Below are 25018 nucleotides of genomic sequence, written 5' to 3'. Positions count from 1 at the left end.
AGTTACGTATTTGAAGTGTAGGAGGAAACCGGAGTACCCAGGGAGAACCCACACATGCTCAGGGAGAACGTGCAAACTCCATGCAAAAAGACCCCAGGCCCGAACCCGGAACCTTCTTGCTGCAAGGCAGCAGTGCTACCCACTGTTCCACTGAGCAACATGTATTAATTCAGTTGTGAATAAAAAATATATATATATATATATTTTTTAGCGTGCACAACCTATATACGAAGGCCTTACTCCTCGATGTGCCCAACCCGGGTTAGAATCCGACCTGTGGTCCTTTGCTCCCCCCCCCCTGTCGTATCCTTTTTTTACTGTTGAAAAAAAATGAGCCACTGGTGCCGTAAAAACTCAAAAAAACTAAAAAAAAACTAAAAAAAAAAAGGTTTTGTACGCCTCGACTACATAGAATATACAGCAGCGTTAATAATACTAATAATTGATAATAATATAATAATTGAATTTTATTGACCTCATATTGGAGTAATTAACCGCTGCATTTAACCCATCCCCTCGGGGAGCAGTGGGCTGCCATTGTGTGGTGCCCTTGGAGCAGTGTGGCGTTAAGGGTCTTGCTCAGAGACCCAGAGTGCCAGCTGTGGGGTTACTTGCAGGACAAGCACACTGCTCTAACCACTAGGCCATAACCTCCCCAACCTCTTTTTTTTTTTTTATAATAATAGACTCTACTTTAACTCTACTGTATTCCAGCTTCCCTCTTAAGTATCCTATTATTGTTCAGTAAAACACTGTTGTAAAATTTAAAACGTTTTCCATAAAATAACAACTCAAATTGAAACCTATAAATTGGTAGAATGTCCGTTTTTTTTTTTTTTTTAAATCCAGTTCTGAAGTATATGGATCTGATTTCCATTAGCCTTATCTGATTATACCTGCATAGCTACCAGCATAGAAGTTGAAACAATTGTCAAAAATGATTCTTTAAGTGTAGAAATGAGGTGAATCCTCAGTTTTCTGTACCAGGATATGCACCAGTATATAATAAGTTTACCGTATAGACCTATGTACAGCAGTAAGATTCATCCTAATCTTAGAACTTACCAGTTCCTTTACACGACTTTTCTCCCCGTTCAGGTCCATAATATTATCTGAGCGTACTTTATTCATTACATCCTGCCGGATGGGAGAGATGAAGGCAGACAATGCTGAATAAATACTTTTAAATAATCTAAACCAAATGAAAAAAGACAAGATTATGCTTCAAACAATGTTTCTGGAGATGTTAAAAAAAACTGCAGCTTTAAAAAAAACAAACAAAATAACTACTTACAGCCAGTTGGACCTTGAACTGTAATAATTGGTTCTTGAGTTTCTGTAGAAATGTTAAAATACTTAAACCATCAGACCAGAAACAAATGAAAAAATGTAAAAAAAAAAAAAATACTCCAGTCATTCAGATTATTCAGATTATTCCCTATAATAAAAGGTAGACAGTCATCCTATCCTATTACGTGCACAATTTAAACCATTATAAACCATTTTTTAAATGGGGAAAATAAAAATAATAATTTCTAAAATAGCAACATAGTTAGATCCTGACTTATTGCTGCTGCTGCTTTGATCTCACATTTTTCCAGCTGAAAAAAGCTTGATAATTACAGTCTTACCTCGTTCTCAGCTAGAAGGGTGGAGAACTCGCTCTTCTCTAAGATAACCATGTCCTTCTTTACAGAAGCAATTTTAGACATTACTTGCTGCAACATGATTTCCTGAAAAAAAAAGAAAAGATTATTCATTAAAAAGAATCCAAATTCAAAGGAAGATAACCTGGGTATGCTACAATCTAGGTGTTGCAAGTTATATATAAAATGAAAAACAAATTCCAAGTTTGTTACTTTCAAATCTTTTAAAATCCAAGTAATGTTTAAATATTAAAGGACCAAACAGTGTGTCACCAGGTCTGCATTAATGCTGTCCTTGTCTCCCAGTTACCTTCTCTACCAACACATTTCTAACTGGACTAGGGCTGCAACTAACAATCATTTTCCAAAATATTAATCTGTTGATTGTTTTTCACATTAGTAATTGGATGACAAAAGGTTTTAAACAGGATTTAAAGCAAGTTAAACTAAAATTATTCCACTTTTTTAGTTCTGGATAGAGCATGGTGACGGACTAAAAAAAAACAAAAAAAACATTGGAAATCTCTTCATTCTGATATAAAATGTGAAATTGCGTGAAATCAAGAACCATTGTAGATGGCACTTGAGGTCACCAATGGTAACGTTTTAAGCCTAAAGTAAATGGTCTTAAATTTCAATGACAATAATCCTAATTTCTGGGTTAAGAAACCCACTTTAAAGGTTTATTTATTTATTTTTTTTTTTACATGACTAAAGCAGGGATTAAAGCAAAATAATCCTGAGCCTGAACTTTTTCGACACAAACAAGAAACAAGAAACTTTTTGTCTGTGTCCAAAAAGTATATGTCGAAAAAGTATATATATATATATATATATATATATATATATATATGTGTGTGTGTGTGTGCGCATTATCAAGCCATGATTGCCTCTGTTTTTACCCACGGGCAATCTAAAGTATGGACAAATATTTTTGTTGTTGTTGTAAAACCTAAACAGAAGTTCAAAGGTTTAAAACTAAAAAGTACTTTAGACATTGAGTTGTCAAAAGTATCGATACTCAAAAAAGTATCGATACTGAAATGTTGTATCCGGATACAATATTCGTTTTTAAAAGTATCGATACAGTGCTACCACCAGTGGCACCTAAGCAGTCATTCATCTAAAGTGCAGAATAGAGGACAATGCACTTTCTGAACACTCTGTGATTGAATAATTCTGCGCACTTTACAGTTTCAGACTTTTTTTCTGTAACAGGTGCAGCTGCTGAGAATTATTTTTGTTTCTTAACCGGTTTGGCTAGTGTCATTGTTATGTGTGCAAAGCATAGCCAAGGAAGAAACATTTAATTTTAATTGTATACGTTTTTTATAAAGCTTGCTTAATATTGTGCACAGCATACAACCTTTATTGTATTTAATTATTGTATTTTATTTATTAATGAAAATATTTCTGTAGAATTTTGGAGTCTTTGTTTTTATCCTTGTGGTATTGAAAATGGTATCGAATATTTTCCTTAGTATCAGCATCGAGTTGAAAAGTTTAGTATCGTGACAACCCTATTTAGATATTCTGTCACTTCCTTACGAAGTCTCACCTGTTGCACCTTGGTCACCATGTCACTATAGATAACATCCATAGTAGAGTTTGTAGTTCCAATCAGCACCTTAACCAACACTTCAGCTTGCTGAGTAGTAAATCCTGATTAAATAAAGAGAAAAATATCACAAAGAGTGTTATATCTTTTATTTTAATACTTCAAAAGTATGTGAAACTGTACGATTTGCTAAAAAAAATAAAATAACCCAAACCATTTTCTTCAAGGATTCGAACAACTGCATGAGTGTCAAAAAACAGCTTCCGGCCTTCGGTTTTTGGTATGTCTGGTTTAAGATCATACTGGAAGGCCCTGGAAGAAGTATTGAGCTCTGAAACAAAACAAATATAAAGTAAATTAGACTGACACCAACCCCTACTCAGCATAAACCACCTAGAAAACAGATGGATGAGTTAGTTTTCTAACAGAGACTGTCCACTGTGACAAACACACCTGGAAAATAAGCAACAGAGATGTATTGTGGAAACAGAATGTCCTATATGGGAATGGGTTTACATCAGAAACAGCATCAGGGCTTTGAAATGTTCAACACTGTGTCGACTAATGCTTTATTTAAAAAAAAAAAATCACTAATCTAAAATCAGGAGTGTCAAATAAATTTACTTAAGAAGCTTTTGTCAGTATCTATCATTTAGTTTAGAGCAGGCATCCCCAAACTCGGTCCTCAAGGCCCCCTGTCCTGCGGGTTTTAGAGGTTTCCTTGCTCCAGCACAGCTGATTTTAATTGAAAGCTGATTAACAGGCTTTTGGTCTACTGCAATCATTATAACCAGCTGTGCTGAAGCAGAGAAACCTCCAAAACCTGCAGGATAGGGGGCCTTGAGGACCGAGTTTGGGGATGCCTGGTTTAGAGTATTTATTTCACATTTACTATATTTGAAGACAAATATATGTAATGTTAAAACTGATGGTAACATGGACGCAGACAGGGAGCGGATGATACATCAGATCCTCATACAATCATCTTTGTAAGAGTTTAAATCTAAATGTTGATTGTGTTTCAAAAGCTATTTTGATTTGACTTTGATATAAAAGCATCCAGCTGCACACACAAAACCTATGATCAGTTAAATATTTATTATCTTATCGGAAATGTTTATTTTTACTTAAATTAAGGTGGAACATTTTTGACACATTCGCTTACAAAACATTTTCTAATAATAAATAAAAAATATTATAAAAACATGACCTCAACTGACCCCATAAAGAGCTTTTATTTTGAAAGAACCTCCAGCACGAGTTCAGGATTTGGTGGAGTAAAGTGAAACTTCCGTGTTATGGAGATTAAAAGTGTCCGGGGTAGGTTTAACGCAGTAAATTACTAAAATTAGGATTGAAATAAGTCAAGGGACCAAAGAAAGAACCGAACTTTTACCTCGGACGGAGATGTTTTTCACAGAAGACACATCCGTAACCTTCAGCCCAGTACTTCCTCTCCTTTTCAGTAGCTGCAGGTCAAAGTCCGCCAAACATGCAGAGGATGTTGCACAGTGGGAAGCTGCTGAGGTGCTAACAGCTGTCAGACTCCACGGAACAAGAGAAATGCTCGATAGCACTGCGGCATTAGCCCTGTTCTGGTTAAGAGAAGCGGGGTCACAGCGCCTCTGTGACTGTTTCAGTCTAATGACCTGCCATGGCAGCCGAGACTGGTTTAACACCATGGTCAGCGTGGTTGTTGACAAAACTTATATTTTCCCAAGACTGTAACTCGGTGAGATGAAAGTTTCTGAAGTGTTTACCGTGTCTTTTCGTGTTCTTATCGCCACTTTTCACCCGGTAGCTGACCGATTGTTGGTAAAGATGGCGGTGTCCTGTAGAACTTCCGGTCTTGCCTTTCAAAATAAAGCGCACACCCAACTTCATAGGAACATGTTTGGGTTAGCAATTTGCATGATCACTCTTAGTTCAAAATTCTGTACAGACTTCTCAGGGTATTCATTCTGCAAAAACCAAACTAAAAATATCTGCATATATTTAGCTTTTATTTCGCACTTTATTATTGTTGTTCTCACAGTAGGGGGACCGTAGAACTAAGGGACAATACAGGCCTGTGAGATTGTTCTGACTATGAAAATAAACTGATTATCTGAAGATGATCTGATTTTCTGATTTTCATAAGAAAGCAACACAGAATTATGATAGATATTATGTTTTATCTTCCTACCTGCATATACATCAACACAGAACAATTAAACCTATGTCACCCCTTTAAAGAAAATAGAATTCCATTTATTGGTTAAATAAAAGTCCATAAAAAAAAGGAAAAAATATATAGATCGATCTATCTATCTATCTATCTATCTATCTATCTATCTATCTATCTATCTATCTATCTATCTATGACTTATTTCTTGTTATTAAAATTTGAGACCCTCAATCATCACTATTTCTTAAGCTTAAAAACATTTGGGGGGGGGGGAAAAATACATTTTATATTAAAAGTATCATAACATACTCCTTCATTGAATTACCCATTTTCAGAAAATAAGGTCATCTAATGAACCCCTCAAAATTTATTAACTATCAACTCTATTTTATAATGAAAAATTGTCAGCAGATATCCAGTGTAAATCTTTTTCATCATCTTCACATCTTCAAACAAGGCTAAGCTTCCTATTATCTTCCTTGGGTAAACCTATAAGCAGCCACTGTGGATGGCGTAAAGAACTACAGGTTGCAGATCCCTGACCCAGATTAAGACATTTTGCAAAGATAAATAATAGATTGGCCACCATTTTAAATAAAAATAAAAAAACTGTATAATTTCCGTCAATAGTGCAATAAAAAAAGGAAGTCCCTTCATCATCTTGTATTTGATGGTGTGAGAAAAATGGAGGATTAAATAGGCTGATATCGCCAAACAAAACATATTATTAAAACAGAACATTTTCACAAGAACTATAAATAAAGGGAAACTGAAGGAAGAAGCAACAAAATTATGTTTTTAAGACAATGTAATTTTGTTCAACAATATGTTGCTTCTATTTCTATTCTTGACAAAATGCTTTGTTTCCTTTTCTTCTGTGTTTCACACAGGAAGATCACCCGCTTCCTCAGAAAATAATGTACCGGTACAAAATTTTCTGTAAATAAACCCCCAAATGCTAGCATGATGATAGATGTCGGACACAAGTCCTTTGGTCTTGACTCCATTAAACTAACTAATTTGCATTTATGTAATATAAATTCACAGGGCAACTTATCGACTGTGGGTAGAAAGCAGCTTATTTTAATTTTAATGAAACACATTAAAAACTGATTTAATTCAGACGTTGCTTGAGATTAAACAAATAGGGAATTAATGTTTCAATCATTTTTGTCCAATTTATTTTAATCTTTAGCAGATTCCTTATTAATGTAGACTGAAAAAACAACAACAACAGGGTTTTGTCAAATTTGATATCTTTATAATCCACAGTAATTGTATTAATATTATAATAGTCCTTTAGAGTGCATATTATTTACAAAATAGTTTACAAATCTATTACATCCTCTACCAAGCATAAGCACCTATGTACTTACATTGGCAACAAGAAAATATAACAAGTGTCCTTCTAGTATTTTTGTTCCCTCCATTTTTTTTCCTTCCATGCATCATAAACCATCAAGCAAACTGTACATGAAAATTCTTTTTTCTTGTTCTTTTTTTTTTTTTTTTTTTACATCTAAGGTCTAAACTAATCCAGCGTTCCAGTTGTAGAAGGTATGAACATGGATCTTGGAATAAAGTCAGAGCCAACTTTATATGGGACAACTTCGAAGCTGCATTCAGTCTATGTCGAGAGGCAGAGCTTGAAGTCCAGTTTGTTCCTGTTGTAAGTTGGAAAACCAGTGAGACAAGCCAGCAACCATGTTTTTCTATTTAGTTGATTTGGTCAAACATGAAAAGGACATGTCCAGAAATTCATTTTTTAAAGTTCTTATGTATACCGTGGTTATATGAGACACAAACTGTGAGAAGATCACATGTCAGCTAACTGATATTTGCAGCTTTTACAAATGCACATGTCCCTGGCAGCCATATTGGATTTTGAGCTGTTAAAAGCACCAAGTCAGACCTCATGGATGTTCTTGATGTTTATACATACATGCCTACACGTTCTTTGCAACTAACCCTTAAAATCCAATTTGTCAACAAAAACATTCCAGCTTTAGTAAATAGGCTAACAGTTATTAGAATATTATTTCATTCAGACGCTCGGGGAGCATTTGTCAGAAAGGTCACAGTGCTCTGAGTGCTATTGATTTAATAAGATAAAATTTAAAGCTGCATTTTTTTTTCTTACTTTTACTATGTGTTATGTATGCAGAAGCTGTGTAAGATGCAATGGTACATTTTTTTTTTTTAGGGATTCTGTCCTAAAAGTCCAATTGATTTTCCAAATTATACAGTCTGACAGCATAGTACAAAAATGGAAATGCACCTTAATAATCAGGTCTAGATTATTTCAGATTATGAAAAACGTCCTAACTGGCAGACATGCATTTACATGACTAATCTGAACTTAAGAAGCATATGGTAGATTCCAATTAAATGTAAAAATGGGACACTAGCTGGCATATGGATTAAGTCTGGTGTACTGTTTATGAGCAATTTCCTCACTCTCTGAAAAATCAGTGAGGGATGTAAATGCAAAGCTTTCCACTTTACAGTCTTAATGAGTATTTTAGTCTGACTGAAAAAGACCAATAAGTTGAATTCTTTAAGGTTTTGCTCATGAGAAAAGGAAAACACAGACAGATAAAGTGGCTGCTACGAAAATAACACCAAACAGCAGTAAGAGCACAAATATGTGGCTCCGCTGGCAAAGAGCTTGAGATCCAGTAGCCTGTTGCTCCTCGTCTACTGGAACCAGAGCCATGGAGGCGCTGTCAGTGCTGCTGAGCGGGTCTGCATACTGCGGCCCATGGGGCTCCACCATCCAGCGCAGCACGTTGACTTTCATCTCCATGTCATCAATCATGCGGTCGATTTGGTTGATTTCTAGCTCCATGGTGTTGCGTTCTTGGCTCTCGAGGCCTTCAGGGAGTGTTTTTGTCTCAGCCTCATTCATGTCTGGCAAACTCAGAGCCCGAGCTGCTACCTCACTGCATCCTCCTGAGGGGCAAAAGTTAACAAATCTTTCTTCAAATTGATGTCTACAATTTTGATGTTTAATGTATTACAGTTTATAATTTTTTCACTGAGATTATGATTCCTTAAAAAATGTTAAAAGCAATCAAAAAGTTATATCTCAAACAAATAAATACCTATGCAGTTTCAGATTTTTTCGATGTACTTTATATTGATAACAAAAATCCCAAATCATGCAGTTCTAAACATAAGAAAACTAAGTCCTGTGACTTCTTTGAAGTATGGCTTTTCATCCTAGAGCAGCTTTGTTTTTAGTTGTACATACCTATTGAAATGAAGGTGCAAAACCCACTGCATTAAGTCAAAACACGGTACATTACTCCTTTTAGACTCAATTGACCATATGAATAAAACTTTTCTCCAAGTGATGAAGTGATTATTTGAATTATTTGAAAGTAGGTAGGGCCGCCTTCAACTGGAACAACTAAAAAAAATTCACCTGGCAGAATTAATATTCATCGGTGCAGACAGAGTGTTTGCATAGCTTGACAGGAGATAAAATCAAGCTAGATTGACATTATCCAGCTTGAAAAAAGGAGTCCCTTTGAACAGTGTTTTGTGTAAATTCTCAGATTCATATATTTCAGAGTTGTGGCACTCTGCAGCATAGATTTTTGCATTTCAAAATAGATGGAGATTAATTGTGTTTAGCTGCATTATTAGGTGCATGAAAAAAGTATTATCAGAGTATCATTTAAGTGGTGAAATAAGTAAAGTTATTTAACACATTCACGCAATCTCTGATTAAATGATGCCCTAGGCTCTTTACACGCAAAAAAATCTAAATCTTGATAAGTCATTTTTTCTTAAAATAAGTGCATTTGTTCTTGAATTGAGGAGATAAAAGAGACATCTTGCCAATGGAAATAGACAATTTAGATTCAAAATAAGAAAACACAATTGCATTGTCTTATTTCAAGTGGCTATTATCTAATTATCTTATTTTAAGAGTAAAAACACTGATTCCATTGGCAAACTATCTAATTTACCTACTCAAATCAAGGATAAATACACTTAATTTAAAAATGTTTTCCATATTTCTAGATCGTTTTTCAAGTTTATGACTGTATCTTCACTGGCTGGTATAATCCCAGTCGCCACAGTTTGGAAGCGTTTGAATGATCTGGCCCATTCAAGTAAGCATTTCAATTGCAAGTCCCTCTGCCACTGGACATGCAGGGTTAATACCATTCCCCAGTCTAGTGTCAAATCAGTGCAACAATAGCGCAATTTACAAACAACAACGATGATTGTCTAGGCTTCAGCAGAACAACTTTTTGTGTCATGTCTTTATTTGTTGTGGGTGGTGACATTTTTCTGTCTACCACCCACTGAATTGTTAAGTGTAATGCCAATGACCCCGCCAGAACCAAACTGACCATTATTCTATGGACCTACCTCAGAGGTAGGACCCTGCAGAGTGCTGTCGACTTCAGTTGTACGGGCCAGTTTAATAATTGAAAGGCTCAAAATGATGAACCAGAAAAGACCAGAATGATCCGCACCGACTATAAGTAGACTTTGCATGGACAGTGATAGGTGCAGATTCTTATTTACCTTCTACGCCGGTGTGCACGAGTGATGAGGAGTCAGCCAGTGAAAAAATCCCGCTCATGTTCCAAACTTTGCACATGTCGACGTGTAGAAGCTCTAGAGATGAGGAGAAGGCCACCCAAAGGAGCTCCATCTCCTTACGCTGTCCTTCAGGCAGACTCTTGTCCCGGAGGTGGGTGGTCAGGTGATTGCAGATGTCCCCGGCCAACTTCTGGGCCTTTTCTCTCGTTTGTCGGAGCTCATCGCGAAGCTGCAGGTTGTCCGTGCTCCCACCTACACATGAGGCCAAATGCCGATAACAAGCCACAACCTGCGAGAGGAAGAAATGTCAAACCAGGGTTCAGACAACCATAAAGAGCTGATTTCTGTAGCATACTTTTTTTTTTTTCTTTAAACATGCCCTTAACAAAAGATTCATACACTTTCGGCTTTTTCAAATTTTCAATCACCAACCCTTATTGTGATTAAACCGGATTTGGCTTGATAGGCCAATACAAAGTAGCTCAAGGTTGTAATGAGGAAAACGATACAAGGTGGGCAGTTTTTTTTTTTTTTGTTTGTTAAACCATTTTCTCTGTGATCATAGCTGTAGATCTTTTTGGCTTTGTCTCTATGCACATCAACAGAAAGAATATCCTAGAAGTAAGCCAGATTAAATGGAGAACATCGTGGAACAAACATTGCAACTTATCTGCAATTAATTTAGTTTCTAGCTTTAACGGAACCCTTGTAACATAAATATCTATTGTTCTAAACCAGTCCCTTATAGCTATGGTTTCAGTTTAGTATAATTTTTCCACTAGAAACTCCGTCCGAAGCTCCATCCATCTCTCCATCAACTCTAAAAAGCTTCTCTGATAGCATCCCCACAACATGATGCTACCAACATTATGTCTTATAGTGGGTGTGGTGTTTGAGGCTAGTGTTTAGCATTTGTTTTCTAATGGAAATATTCAGTTATAACCTAAAAAGTCAATTTTAGGTGAAATCTACGCCCAGTATCTTCAAGCCCTGCATATGTGACTATTTATGGCTTTTTCCTAGCATATGTATGTCTGCCACTCTTCCATAAATGCCTAAGTTGGAGAAAATAGAAAAATACTTGTCCAGCGCAGAGATTTACCAACCTGTTTATGAAAACCACCTCCACAGCACTCTGTTTAGGCTGATAAATAGTCTATACCTCAACTTTTAAAACGTCTTTGATGGTTAGCAGCCATATTGGAATGTGGCTAGTCACAATTCCCAATTCAATTATTTATATTTCTATCTGTAAAATATTTTGATAGATATGTACATTTATTTACTTTCTCTTAACTAAGCCCATTGAAGTCTGAGGTTGCATTGTGACAAAATGCGGAAAAGCCCAATGGGTGGAAGTGCCTTTGCAAGGCCCTTTGCATAAGCACCGATATGCTCTGGCACTTCACGTCACATAAACCACAGGACCACTAATCTTCTTTAAACATTGTCCATCTATTAGTCATCTTAGCAACTACATAAACGACACAAATTCAAAAACGCATGACTACAGCTAAATACATGTAAGCAGCAGAGTAAGAATATCGTAAATCTAATAAAACCTTTGACTTTTAGACACAAAATCTTACCGACAAAAAATTTGAAGCCTATTCTACAAAGTTCTAGAGAGTCTGAAAAAAGACACATTTCCAATGAAATGACATTCATCATGAAGTTAGTGGGTTTTATTTATAGTTATTAGGTTAACCTCAGGCGATTAGCAGCAGTGGTTTCATTCATTAAAAATATTAGATATAATCTCATTATCATGGAGCTATTTGTAGATAAGCCAAAACAACCTTGCAGACCAGAGTACGAGCGGCCCTTTTTTTTAGATGCAATACAATAAAAAATAACAAAACTTCCCTTTATTTTAACAGTCAACCTTATTATCTTTAAATGTACTATTTTTAATCACTAAAATATGTAGCTTTGATTATTTAAACAATCAAAGGTTTGGTTATTCAAAGAAGACAGCACTGAGAATTAACATGGTTTACATTTTAAACTCAATTTAAAGGTTAATTTTCAGTTGGTTTTCTGCTGTTATTTAAAAGGGCGGCTCTTAGCACTAATAAAACATTGATTTTAATGAGATGGAAGATATAAAATGGTTTAAACTTGATCTTCACAGACAAAAGTATAAGACACTGTTCAAAATAACAGGAATATTTGATGTCAAGTGGGGGGACAGAATTGCATGGCATTACTATAGCATCACTTAATAGAGGAACCATAAAGATGCAGTGGACCAGCAGATTCTTTTTAAAGAGAGTGCTCTTTTAGCTGCAGGGGGGAAAAGATTCTTCTGTTTTTGTGTCATGTCTGGACATATTGCATGGATAAAGATGGAAAAAAAATAGCAAAATATGTATTAGTTTTAATACATATTCCAATAATAATGCAATAAAACTCTTTATGAAACAAAGTTCTTAAGATAAATCCCTAAAAAAAATCACAAGAAGATACATTTGTGGTCATTTCAATTCTTTTTTCTTTTCTAATGCTGAGAGGAACCATACATATTGTGCTAGAATTGGGTCATCCCATTGACTTTAGCAGTAAAACATTAATAAAAGCCTGCTGTAGCTTACCTTTATCAAAGAATCCACCAAAGCCTGTCCATCGGCCAAAGCCTTGTCTCCGCTTGCTGTGCAATCATCGCCAACTTTGTTATTTACAAGTGGCATGAGGATGATTTGCACAGAGTCTCAGACTCTGCCACAGCAGGCGAGATTTCGGCCCCTCTGCCCTTCACTTCTCTGGCTGCCCCTGCTCCTCTTGTCTCACTGGAAGATGCTTCATTCAGCGCCTCAGAGCCTGGATGCGCTCAGTCCCAAGGCAGCATGTTGCAGAGTGAAATACCCCATCTGCAAATAAACTGCAATTACACGCGCAGAACATGCTTTTGGAGGCCAGAGCGGGAAAGTCCAAGCAATAAAGAAAAAGTATAATAAACTGATGTAACTCTTAAGCAAGGTGCTAATCCTGTGATTGACCCCTTTGCACTGACGCAGGCTAAGACGGACTGCTAATCTCATTAACCATCACCGAGAGATAGGAGAGCAGCTGGCAGCCTATACCACAATGCTCCTTTCACTAACTGAGGAGGCTTGGCTCCGTTTCCTCAAGCGCTCCACAGACTACACCTCCTTCACTCATCTGTAAAGGTCAACCCTCTGCATGAAACATGCAGACTTTCCAGGGGTAGGGTTGTTAGTACACTGCATAGAATAAAATGTGTAGTAAAATAGTAAGCAAAGATGGAGTTTTTCTTAACTTATTAACATGTCTCCTTTTTTCCCATTGACCTGATAAAGATACCTAGATAAAAACCAGTGTAATACATTCTGTCAGAAGAAGACAAATTAGTAGAAAGTCTACACTGCTATTAAATAAACCAAGCAGCGGGGAGTGTAGGCCTAGTGGTTAGAGCAGTGCGCTTGTGCTCTGAGAAGGTTGCCTTCCCCGGTTCAATCCCCACAGCATGCACTCTGTGTCCTTGAGCAAAGACCCTTAACCCCACACTGCTCCCCAGGCGCTGTGCAATGGCAGCCAACTGCTCCCCAAGGAGCTGGGTTGAATGCAGAGAGTAAATTTCTTTGCTTTGTACTTGACAATAAATTGAATTCTTATATTCTATCTGTAGTACCACAACATGCAGCAGTACGGTCAGGGATACAGTCGCACAAAGGTTTGAAGCAAGTTCTGTATTTAATTTGAAAAAATATTGCACAACTTTAACCCTACCAAGGCCACCCACCTATTCTGATAAGAGCATTCATTTGCTAATGAACCAGGTGGTTCTTGGTAACTTTGGAGGAGCAGTGGAGCTGCACCGTTAAGTTGGGAGAATCTGTAGACAGGACGACTATTGTTTTCTTGGGGGGAATAAACTTTATCATCCATAAAAAGACTTGCTAAACTCTAAAATACTCAGGTTGGTAAATATAATAGACATGTATTCCATTCCTTCTCCATTAGAGTCACAGGGTTAGTTGAAGCAAAGATCCTTTTTGTCAGGATAAATGTAAGTATCTTGATTGCTAAGTCACAAGGTTAGAAATCAATGGGAAGATTTCTGGCAGCATTTATAGATATATTTGCCCATACAGACATCAAGGTAATGGAGTTATCTTTTCAAGAACCAGGTTTGATAAAACTGGACATTGTAATTGTGGCATTGAAAAGAGAACAGGTGCACTTAGAGTACAGATGGACACCTGATAAAGACAACTTAGAAACTGGTTTACTGATATCAGTGATGTATAGGAATCCACTAGAACTGTTTTTCAGGCCTCATTTCAATTTTTGTTTTGTTGTTTTGCATCAGCGTTGACTCTACCATATAGGACCAGAAAGCAGTATGCCTCCAAGCGCCGTTGGAGTTAGCATAGGGACCTCCTCATGTTCCTAATCACAGGTAGGTGCTATACAGCTGCCCTCTATGTGACAGGAAATATAGACACAGCCCACATAACTGAGCTAAACAAAAATACTTTCCTCATATTTAGTGTGACACATTCCAATCTACACACCTTTGTTTTGAGTTTTAAAATAGAGAGTTTGCACCATCTGTATTAGTTTTTTTTCAGAAGGCTGGAGTTCAAGTTTGACTAGCATCATTCATGTACGTTTCAGTCAAGTAATGTTTCTAAGGCTAAAGGCTGCCCAGATTTGGCAGCAGCCCAAACCCCCTTTCTATCCCATTCTGGTTCTCATTTAACCCCACAGAAGATTATTGAAGGACCGTTGCAACACCAATTTATTAAAGCAAATTTATTCTCGTCACATTTTTAGCTTCTTCACATATTTAAATATTTTAAGTAATGTCTACAGTGCAACCAATCATATCAATATAGAACATTTCTTAAGTGCATAAACTGATATTTTAGGAGATTATGAGAATCCATGGCATAACCATGTCACAGGAATTAATTAACCAGAGATGGTGAGAAGGGAATAAAAAAAATGCAGATCAGAGTTTTTGGTTGTGACTAAAATGTAATACCAGGAGTAGATTTATTAGAGGGAGACCTGTCTGTTTTCTTTCACCATTTCATAGCACAGCCTACTGGAAAAAATGTTGAGGGAAGATATCCTGCAACTTTAAGGGTTTAAAGATCAATTTGATGTTAACTATCACACCTGACCTATTAAAAGAATCCTCTATACACCAAGTCGACCCATTTGTCTCATCTATATTTTGGTCAGTGCCAACACCATGTAGAGGGACATTTACAAAAATATGCTGGAACCGTCCCTCCCTGCAACTACAAATTTTAAACTAGCAAAACCTTTTAAAAGAAATGTTTTGGCCCATGAAAATACCTGTTAAGCTATACTACCGTTAAGTTGTACAATAAAAAAAAAAAAACAATCCTTTACTGTGATTTCCAGTTCTTGGGTGTGGCTGTTGTCTCTCAGAAGGGAGGGGCTAATTGAATATATGCTGTAGGATTCTCATCCAAATGCTTAATTGACAATGTTCCCGTGTATAATAGTGCTGCTATCTTTAAAGATGGATAGAGCGATTACAATTTGAAGTGACAAAATTTTATTAAAATGTCATTAAGAATTTAACATCTAGAATTAAATCATTTATAATCAAGAAAGTAAAATTCATAAAAATCCTTATAGAAAGAACAGAAGGTGGGATCTTCAGCTTCGGGGAGTTCTGGGGGTTTTCCTGAGACTGCGGCTGGACGCTCCCTTCCGAGGTGATGTGACAGCCTCCTTGATGTTGGCCAGGAAGCCTTTCTTGGGCTTGGGCTGCACAGGGGACTTCTGCGAGAGCTTTTCAATTTGAGTCTTGAGTGAAGCGATCTCTCTGTCCTTCTCAGCATTCAGACGTACAGCATCTCCAGTGGACGCCGTCTGGACACCCAGCATAGAAAATAAACACAGATGAAGACTGTTTAAGAATTCTTTCCCAATTAAAAGCATCTCACCTGTTCGTCAGCCTTCTTCTGTAGAGCCTCCAGATCAGCAGATTTCTCCAGAAAACCAACCCTGATATCTTCCAGAGTTTGGCTGAGATCAATCAGCCTTTTCTCTAAAGACAAAATCAACTGAAGACCAAAGTTTTAGATCATTACATGTTCAGACATTCTACAAGCGAGCAAGTCTGACATTCCTACCTCTTGCTTATCCTCACACATTCGCTCAAGGACACATTTTTCTTTGTAAAGACGCATGTATCGATCATCTGTAAGGGAAGAACAATTTTTAAGAAAACTAAATTGATCAAATTTGAGATCTCAGAATTGAGGGGCATCCTTTACCTGCCTCTACATCTGTAAACGTTTCAGTCTGACATCCCTTCTCCTCTGTTTGAAGTGGAGCAACTCTGTTTGTGCCGGACAGCAAATTCTCCAACTCCGACACTTTACGTTTGAGAGCCTATATGGTTCATAAGAGGGGGAAAAAAGGCTTTTGCATTGTAAAGATTATCAGTGTCCACCTTAAAACATTCAGTGTTTTGACAATTTGAAGACTTGTCATTTTTTTGGGTCATTTTGCATACACAAAAGTATACAACATAAAATGTAATTTTGTACAGCTTTCAGAACATTTCCATTCTACAGTATAAAGCGCAGCAGTGATCAAATATAAAGGGTGTGGGAGGAAAAAAAAAAAAACATTGTGCAAAAACGCATGGATATGCAAGTTCAGAATATTGATATATATGGCACAAATGTGCAACATTTCATTTTGTGTCAGTTTGATGCATAGTTTGTGACACTTTTTCTTCAACAGTTCAGCTGTCTAATGGCAGTGGGGAAGAAGATTTTGCAGAATCAGCTGGTCCTGCATCGAAGAGTGACTATTGTGAGGTAATAAACAGTGAGAAGAAGAAGAAAAAAAAGAGGGGCTTAGATACAAATACTGTAAATCTAGTTTAGTCTGTCATTTAGGAATTGGTGTAAAGTGAAAGAGTTCAATGTGTCAGGTGATATGAAGTGATCTAAACATTTTGTTACTGTAGATACTTTTTTTTTGCACACACCATGATCATATATAAAAAGTCTTGATTTTAGAACATAAAAAGGTATACATGTAAAACTTATAAAGTTGAATCTGTAGATAAATAGGTGCTTTTCACCATCATATTGTTAGCTCTAAAACAAGGCACGTAAAGTATAGCAAAAATATCCCAGGCTGCATCTCAATTTAATCCAACAAAAATATTAATGTAATGGTGTGCAGACCTATTCAACATTGCAAAAGAGGAAATCCAAGTCAGTCAACTTTTGAGGCAAGTGTATTTTCCCCCTGATTAGAGTGAATAAGTAAAACAATCTTCCAATAGATCAATTTAATTACATTTAAATTTACATAGATCCTTTTCATTTAAAACAAAATTTTATTTCAATTGCATAATATTTAATTAACTTATTGTAAGGCCACAAGAAGCTGGTTAGTTTGATTCTCTTCATTAGCGCACAACTTTAATTCTCCCATCTATATCCTTGCTGAGTGAATAATTAAACGACTTGCAATGATCAAACATAAATCCTTACCTCAGCTTTCTCCTGTTCTTCTGTGAACTCGTCTAGCGGTACGTAGTTGTCCTCCAGATCATTCATCGCACACTGATAGGCATGCTCCTTGATTGCATCTTTAAACATCTCAAAGGTATCCTCCAGTTTTTCTGCATAACTTTCCTTTAGTTCTTCAATCTGTCGACTTGATAGATTAAAAAAGTAAACCTTTTAAACAGAAGGTTATTAAACTGAAGTGCAATCTACGTCATTAAGATTTGATTCAAAAATGCTTATTCCAAAAGGGAAATCAACTGCAACTCATTTTCAACAGAAAAACATACAGTCGAAGTTCTTCGCTCTCTAAAATCTGTTGCAACATGGCGTCCCCCATTTCTTTACGGATCTCCACTTCCTGCACCAGGTTCTTCCTTCGCTCTGCAAGAAGTCTAGTTCGTAGGTTGTCAATGATGTCCAGGAGCTCCTTAAAAAGGGGATACATGAGGTGGTGAGTTTATACCGGATAGGTGCGAAGGTCAAAGATATGGAGCAGGAAATGGTTTCTAGCCGTACGTTCTGTGGCAGCATAGTCATGTCAGCTTCGTCCTCTTCATCAAGCAGGTTTTCATCAGGAAGGTAGCTTTCATCCAGCTGACTATCAACTGTGCCATTCATCAACAGTGGCTTCCCATCCCGGCCGACCAGACAAGGGGCATGACACCTGTCTGGGATTACCTGCACCACCTGGGAAAAAGGCTCGGGTTGCAAGAAATCTCATTAAAATTCTGAAGAACCTCAGTTTCCATTTGCTCAACCCAACCTGTTTGGCGACGGCAGAGAACTTCATCACATGAAGCGTCTCATCATATGTGGACGCGCACTGGTTGATGTTAACAATCATGGAAGCTCTTCCTTTGCCGCAGAAGAAAGCCTGAAATAGCTTTGTGAGTTTGCTTTCTCTGAAAGGAATGTGGCTGGACTTTCTGTTTAGAGAACAAGATGCTCCAATCAAATTCAAAAACAGATGTTTAGGGCTTAGCAGTGGGCTTCCTGCCTCCTGCTACCTACCCATCAGCCTGACTGTTACGCAGAGCATTGATGCACTTTCCCAAGATAAGCAGGGAATTGTTGATATTTCCAGCCTCCTTCAGCCGCTCTCCGAACGTCTTTGTTTTGTTGCATCTTTCTGAACCAGCCAGGTCACAGAGTGAGAACCTGAGAAAGAGAGACCATTAGTAACAGGTCCCTACATTAAAGCATTGTTGGCACAGAGCAAATAATGGAAATCTAAGTAAGTTTGTCTTAAGATAAAAGCATTTCTTTTTGAATGAAGCAGTTATTGATACACTTTGCGAATGGAATAATGCTAGTTACATTTAAAATAAGAAAAAACTGCAGTCTCATTTCAAGTGCATAATATCTAATTGTCTTATTTTATACTTGTTTTAAGAGTAAAAATGCTCATTTCATTGGCAGATTGTCTTATTTACCTGCTTAAATTAAGGGTAAATACCCTTAATTTAAGGCATTTTTACTCTTTTTGAGAATTTTTGTAGTGCAAGAAACGTTCAGTGACAGCTCTTAAAAAAAAAAAAAAAAAAAAAAAGACAAAATTAAAAGGCATCAGAGATGCATAAAACATGGATGTTTGGAAATGGATACTTCAGAACCTACATAGCAGCCTTTACATCTGCTTCAAACCATCTGTTCAGAAGTAAAGGGCTGGTCTAAGCTTCCAACGATCTCAGTTGCTGCAATCTAGTCTGATAATTAGTTTATTCACAAGTACTGTGAACTCAATGAAGCTCAGGCATCAACAGTCTTATCTGTATGAATCATCCAATTTTACTAAAATAAAATGCACAAAATATGTAGTTTTTTTACAGAAAAAGTTATGTACCGGTAATCTATATTTTTAGCTGGAACAGCAAAAAATAAATAAATAAAAGACTGGAGTGTAACAAAAAGTAGCTTTGATAAATTAAAACTGTACAATAAGAAACTAAGTGAACAGTAAATATAAAGCTCATCTTTGTTCTCAAACTCCTTCCTTGTCTGTGCCTCAAATTGGTCCCCTAACCAATATTTTTTCTTCTTCATAAATAAATGACTTATGTTGGGTTAAAGATATTTTGATGTAAAACATTCATTATTTACCATCAAATTGTTTCTTACTATATTTTAGGGCTGTAGCCATCAATTGTTTTAGTAATCAACTAAAACAATTGATCACATTTAGTAAAAGAAAAATTAGTAAACATTTGGAATTTAGAAAAAAAAAACTGTTCACTTCTGATAAGTGTTAAATGGAAAAAAAAACAATGGGAAAAATCACAAATGTAAACACATTTTTATATGTAAAAAGGATGTTTTAAGGCTATGTTTAATATTTATATGTTTTAGAGTGTGTACCGTGACTGTAGTTTATCACTCAAGTCCATCACCAGATCAGTTTATGATCATTTGAATAAATGCAAATTATCAGATTAATCTTTTCAGACTCATTTCTATACAGAAGTCATGCATGTAAAAAATAAAAATTGCTTTTACCTTGTTATCTTTGCAAATGTTTTACAGCTTTTGTGTGTGGAAATACAACTTCCTGAAATCACAGACCATCAGTATAGGAGCTCACTTTGCGTTTTTAAATTAAAAAATAGTAGGTGTGCATCAACTGCTTTAGGCTACTAATAATAACATCTGTAATTTATTCTAGCCTTCTCTCGCTGCCTGCCAAAAAAACCCCAAAAGGTCTGCCAAATTTCTATTCAAGTAAATGCTTCCTTCTACAGAGGCATGGTTCAATTAGACGCATATTGTCACCAGTTTGGATAAAACAAAGAAGCATTTAACAAATCAAGTTTTTAGTTAAACACATAACATTTTTAAACATTACTTTGCAATGGGCAGTAACCTCTATATCCTTGGATCACTAAATGGATGAAGCGGACTCAAAGTGGCTGTATTTCATATCTTATACTTATATAGAAGCAAACCTCCAACAGGAGAACAGATGCTCTCAGCCTCAATGCATGTAGCTTATATAGTTGGACCGTTTACTTAAAGCAGAAAGGATGTGACATTTCTCAGGAGTAAAAAGTGGAAACAACACTGATTCAGTATAATGATTCCCTTACAAAAACAAAGAAACGTTCTTTTCTCTCATACCAAATGTCAAAGTTTTTTCCTCAAATATTTAGCTGAAAGTTTTGGTCAAACCTGATATTTTATCAATCTAATGCACCAAACAAGCTCAGACAAAATATACATTTATGTTTTACCTCCTTTGAAGGAGGATCTACCTACTTACTCAGAAATCACTTTGACCGTTTGTCCCTCAATCTTCAGTAACTTCATGGTGAATATACTGTGACTATAAAAGCAACAACAAGGTCATAGATTTAAGAACAACATAAAAAGGAAATGCTGACAAAATAAATGAAAATCAGTTTGCCTTCTACTGGATGAATGGTTCATTTTAGTGGCTGCAGCACTTCTGTTTTTATTTCCAAACTGGACCAGTTTGTTGGCTTCACTCAGATTCTGGATGTTAATCCACCTAAGATCTGTAATAAAGAACAAAACAACACGTAGTCTTTAAATGACTGTAAAAGCTAAATGCATCATTAACTTCACTCCCTCCACACCTTTCACGTAAGCATTTCCAGCTCCATCGTCACACACCCGTAGAGAGGAGCGCTTCTTGGACAGGGATGGCTGGAGGAGGTCATAAACGCACTCGTTGTAGATTTCAAAGAAAGCCACCCACAGGGCAAACTGGTCTCCGGTGGCTTCTGCTGGACTGCTGAGGAACCCTGAGGAGGAAACAAACCAAGAACAGCAGACAACATGATTAGATTCCATGCAACAAACTCAAAAGCCAGTTTTAGACTCTACTTTCTATTAAACCAATAAAACTTTAGTTACCACTGCTAACCAATTAGAAAAATGCATAAATAAAAGCCTTTAAATATAAGAGAAAGAACACATTGAGGTTGCATCACCTGGTAAACTGCTGGATGAAGAGAAAGATGAAAGACTGGGATCATTGTCTGAACTGCCCCTTCTTTGACGATCACATTCCTGGAGAGATACAACAGTAAGGATACTAAAGACGATTACAGCAAAATTCTCTGACATCTCTGGATATTTGGAATAAATTCCAGGTTAATCGAAGGGTTTACTTCTTTGACTGAAGCAAGAATGGTGGCCTTAACAGTCCTCTCCTGTTTAACTTGATCAGGATCCAGAAACTGTGCACCATTCCTCAGATATGGTTTTAAGTCCATTTCTTTGTACTGATGGCCTCCGATGCAGTGAAAGGTGGCATCCAACACTCTCGGAAGAATCCCCGGATCTTTTGGCGTTCCTAAACGGATTTTAGTGCTGAATTTAATGCTTGCACTCGATTAGTCACAGTGTATTAAGCTCTTAAATATGGCCTCTGCTTCCAGGGTTACCTTGGATGGTAAAAGTTTTTCCAGCATTAGTTACTCCATAGCTGAATATTAAAGCATTTTTTCCTTCCAAGAAATCAAACACTTGGCTTCTCACTGTGTCCTCAAAAAGGTCGACTTGTGTCGTCTGTGGTCCAAAAACCTAGAGGACAGCAAGATGGAAGGAGGTCAGTTTGATGCGGAGAAGATTCCCAAATAGTTGCAAAGCGTGATTCAAACTGCCCTGACCTTTGAGAAGGAGAATTTATGGATGGACAAGCCGATTCCTTTCTCGCTGCTCTTCATGGTGGCAGACCCCTTAGGTGCGCTCAGAGTCACCGTCTGGTCATCCTCAATCACAACACAGTCCTAAGGAGAGGAGAAGGTTTGGATCAGTTTTACGGTGGTGTCATTTAAGCTCATTTAAAGATTCAGATGATCAAAATTCCTTAACGAGTTACAGATAATCCTAATTTTGTATTTAAAAGGCTATCAAATAGGTTTCAATAAGCACCATTTAGGGTTCAGAGCCCAAAGCAATGAGATAGTACTGGTGAAACTCACTAGCAGAATTCCAAGGGTGGAAAGTAATGAATGACATTTACTCAAGTTACTGTAATTGAGTACTTTTTATGAGTAATTTGTAATTTTCTGAGTAGTTTTTGAAATATGTAATTTTTACTTTTAATCAAGTAAATTTGAACCTAAGTAGTTTTACTTTGCTACATTTAAAACCCCCTTACGTTACTGAGTAAAAAAAAAAAAAATAATAAAATACTTATGGTGAAAAAATTTAATGTGGCCCTGCCTGGCATTTACCCTTTGTATTGTCCCATAATCCAGTGCTGCACTTCGGAAGATGGCAGTTGCTAATCACAACTTAGGGAGTATGGATGAGGAAAGGCCTGAAGAGGAAACATATTCTGGAGACGAAAGCCAGAAAAACCCTTGGCCATATTTGGAAGGATTATTTGTTTTCAAATGCACAAAAGGGAAAAATGTGATAATGCAGTGTAACATGTGCCTGCCCAGCAAAAAGGAGCTTTCGGCTTTTAAAACATCAACATCCAATTTACTTTAAAATGTGGCGGTAAGTTAGTTATCATGGTGTTGTCTGTTGGACAGTAGGATTGAAAATTGTTTACACTTTATGGTNTCAAGTTACTGTAATTGAGTACTTTTTATGAGTAATTTGTAATTTTCTGAGTAGTTTTTGAAATATGTAATTTTTACTTTTAATCAAGTAAATTTTAACCTAAGTAGTTTTACTTTGCTACATTTAAAACCCCCTTACGTTACTGAGTAAAAAAAAAAAAAAATGGAGGAAAGGCCTGAAGAGGAAACATATTCTGGAGACGAAAGCCAGAAAAACCCTCGGCCATATTTGGAAGGATTATTTGTTTTCAAATGCACAAAAGGGAACAATGTGATAATGCAGTGCAACATGTGCCTGCCCAGCAAAAAGGAGCTTTCGGCTTTTAAAACATCAACATCCAATTTATGTAAAAATGTGCCGGTAAGTTAGTTATCATGGTGTTGTCTGTAGGACAGTAGGATTGAAAATTGTTTGCACTTTATGGTACAGGTTGTGACTGTCCTTGTGCTGTGAGGAAGTATGTTCCTTAGCCCAGCTGATCTTTTGCAAGTGTGGATGTCCACTGAAATACGCCTTGAAATCGATTAAAACACCTTGTGCTCAATTAGATTCATGACTCATCCTTTTTTTGCATTAAATAACTCAAAGTAACTTTTACTCAAATTACATTTTAAATGAAGTAATTTTGTACTTTTACTTGAGTAAATTTTGAGATGGGTAATTTTACTTTACTCTGAGTAGAATTTAGGCAAAGTAAAGATACTTTTACTTAATTACAATTTTTTTGTATTCTTTCCACCTCTGTAGAATTCACATGGGCTTAAATATTTAAAACATCTGCACAGTTATATATTAAGCATGATCCTCATGCACCAGGGTTATCTTTGGAGTTCCACAAGGCTGAGTGTTGGAGACATTTTTTTTTCCTCGTTTTATTTTCTCTTCTGCTTATTTTCCATACATCTCCATTTGTAAGTTAGCATCATCAAGTCATTTTTACTTGGCTGGGCTAAAAATCAGCTGAACTTAAACCTCTGGCAGAAACCTGACTGTAGGTAAGCCTAACTTTTTGCAGGTGAACAAAGGTAAAGAAAAAAAAAAAGTTAGACACCTGATTCTCATTGCAACAGAGCTCTTCTTTGGTAAAAGGACGCACTCTGAGGTAAATTTGCATCATCCCCTGTTCAGCTCCCCCTGGAATCATAGCCTATCAAAGTAGGAAAAAGAAATGTTTCAGGTGGATAGGCATGAGATTAGAGATTGCTGCTATTATTTGATTGGAGCAGGATGCAAAACACCTTACCTGTTGGACTAAAGGATTGCCGCCAGAAAAATCTCCTGTCATATCCATATCAATAATCTGCATATTCGTATCTTCCATTTTTCTTAAATCAAAAACTGTTCCTACTGAAAAAAACAGCTTGGATTATGCAAAAGACAGCAAATATTTTTCAGACTAGCAACAGCTGACCACTTTTAACCACACCACTATATGCTGAAGAAAAACTACTAATAAAAGCTCTGAGGGAACTTCCAATCACTTTTTATTGAAAGCAGGTGGTAGCTCCCACACATCATCATGTATGACCAACCAGAGTGGAGAACACTGCTCTAGATGCTTTAGGTTCATTCCCTAACAGTCAGCTGGTGAATAAATTGGCAAGAATTGATGAGGAACAGAAAAGGAGGAGTTTATTATGAGAGCAACATCTTAATCAGAGATTACCAATAAAAGGATTTGCAAATGTTATTTGCTGATAGCTGTTCTCCTTCCACAGCTTGACTTTGACTATGTAATTTTTTAAGTATATTTCCAGATAGGATTCATTAATTAAAAATTTTAATCATAAAACATAACAATGAAACTGCTACAATTCAGTAAAAACAGAAGTTGCTCCAGTGCTCTGACCTTCTCATACTGCATGCGAAATGGTTAGGTTATCTTGAGCTTTTTCTGTATTTATGTTGCTATAGGGTTAGGTTGCAGGAGGACATAGCGACCACTTTTCATCATTCTTAAGTATTTGTGTTCTGACTTTGTAAATGTGTGTTCTCTCTGCTTTTTCTC

General features: G+C 36.6%; 3 protein-coding genes across 3 annotated transcripts in view; all 3 read right to left on the bottom strand.

Moving 5' to 3' along the window:
- Positions 1-5069, bottom strand: part of LOC107084901 (mitochondrial calcium uniporter regulator 1-like) — an 11741-nt gene extending 6672 nt beyond the window's left edge. Inside the window, exons 1-6 of the mRNA XM_015374961.1 lie at positions 4601-5069; positions 3419-3535; positions 3205-3308; positions 1632-1733; positions 1295-1336; positions 1066-1137 (exon numbers count right to left, since the gene is read on the bottom strand). Coding sequence (XP_015230447.1) covers positions 1066-1137; positions 1295-1336; positions 1632-1733; positions 3205-3308; positions 3419-3535; positions 4601-4886 — 723 coding nt within the window. The 5' untranslated portion in view covers positions 4887-5069. The remainder of the gene's footprint in view (positions 1-1065; positions 1138-1294; positions 1337-1631; positions 1734-3204; positions 3309-3418; positions 3536-4600) is intronic.
- Positions 5070-7430: 2361 nt separating this feature from the next.
- Positions 7431-12868, bottom strand: LOC107084914 (regulator of G-protein signaling 9-binding protein B-like). Its single transcript, XM_015374975.1, has 3 exons — positions 12529-12868; positions 9917-10223; positions 7431-8323 (listed from the first exon to the last, which is right to left on the bottom strand). Exons 1-3 carry the CDS (start codon positions 12622-12624, stop codon positions 7941-7943), a joined length of 786 nt encoding a protein of 261 aa, XP_015230461.1. The 5' UTR covers positions 12625-12868; the 3' UTR covers positions 7431-7940.
- Positions 12869-15595: 2727 nt separating this feature from the next.
- LOC107084907 (kinesin-like protein KIF20A) lies at positions 15596-24316 on the bottom strand. The gene is made up of 18 exons (XM_015374967.1): positions 24254-24316; positions 24062-24157; positions 22104-22223; positions 21879-22017; positions 21603-21787; positions 21405-21501; positions 21066-21215; positions 20873-20984; positions 20729-20791; positions 18487-18633; positions 18239-18401; positions 17992-18162; positions 17763-17902; positions 17458-17623; positions 16219-16336; positions 16075-16142; positions 15886-16005; positions 15596-15811 (listed from the first exon to the last, which is right to left on the bottom strand). The coding sequence occupies exons 1-18, from the start codon at positions 24314-24316 to the stop codon at positions 15596-15598; spliced, it is 2334 nt and encodes a 777-aa protein (XP_015230453.1).
- Positions 24317-25018: the final 702 nt, after the last annotated feature.

The sequence above is a fragment of the Cyprinodon variegatus genome, unplaced genomic scaffold, assembly GCF_000732505.1.
Source record: "Cyprinodon variegatus isolate N-32 unplaced genomic scaffold, C_variegatus-1.0 Scaffold111, whole genome shotgun sequence".
NCBI classification, from domain to species: Eukaryota; Metazoa; Chordata; class Actinopteri; order Cyprinodontiformes; family Cyprinodontidae; genus Cyprinodon; species Cyprinodon variegatus.
This window is presented reverse-complemented; position numbering and strand designations above follow the sequence as displayed.

Coding starts and splice junctions, on each gene's coding strand:
- LOC107084907 (XM_015374967.1), bottom strand. CDS start 24,316: ATGCAGATTATTGATATGGATATGACAGGAGATTTTTCTGGCGGCAAT. Junction 22,018..22,103: donor ATAAATTCTCCTTCTCAAAG/GTCAGGGCAGTT, acceptor GCTGTCCTCTAG/GTTTTTGGACCACAGACGAC. Junction 18,402..18,486: donor CGTAACAGTCAGGCTGATGG/GTAGGTAGCAGG, acceptor TTCTCTAAACAG/AAAGTCCAGCCACATTCCTT.
- LOC107084914 (XM_015374975.1), bottom strand. CDS start 12,624: ATGCCACTTGTAAATAACAAAGTTGGCGATGATTGCACAGCAAGCGGA. Junction 10,224..12,528: donor TGGTGGATTCTTTGATAAAG/GTAAGCTACAGC, acceptor TTCCTCTCGCAG/GTTGTGGCTTGTTATCGGCA. Junction 8,324..9,916: donor CGTGCACACCGGCGTAGAAG/GTAAATAAGAAT, acceptor TTTGCCCCTCAG/GAGGATGCAGTGAGGTAGCA.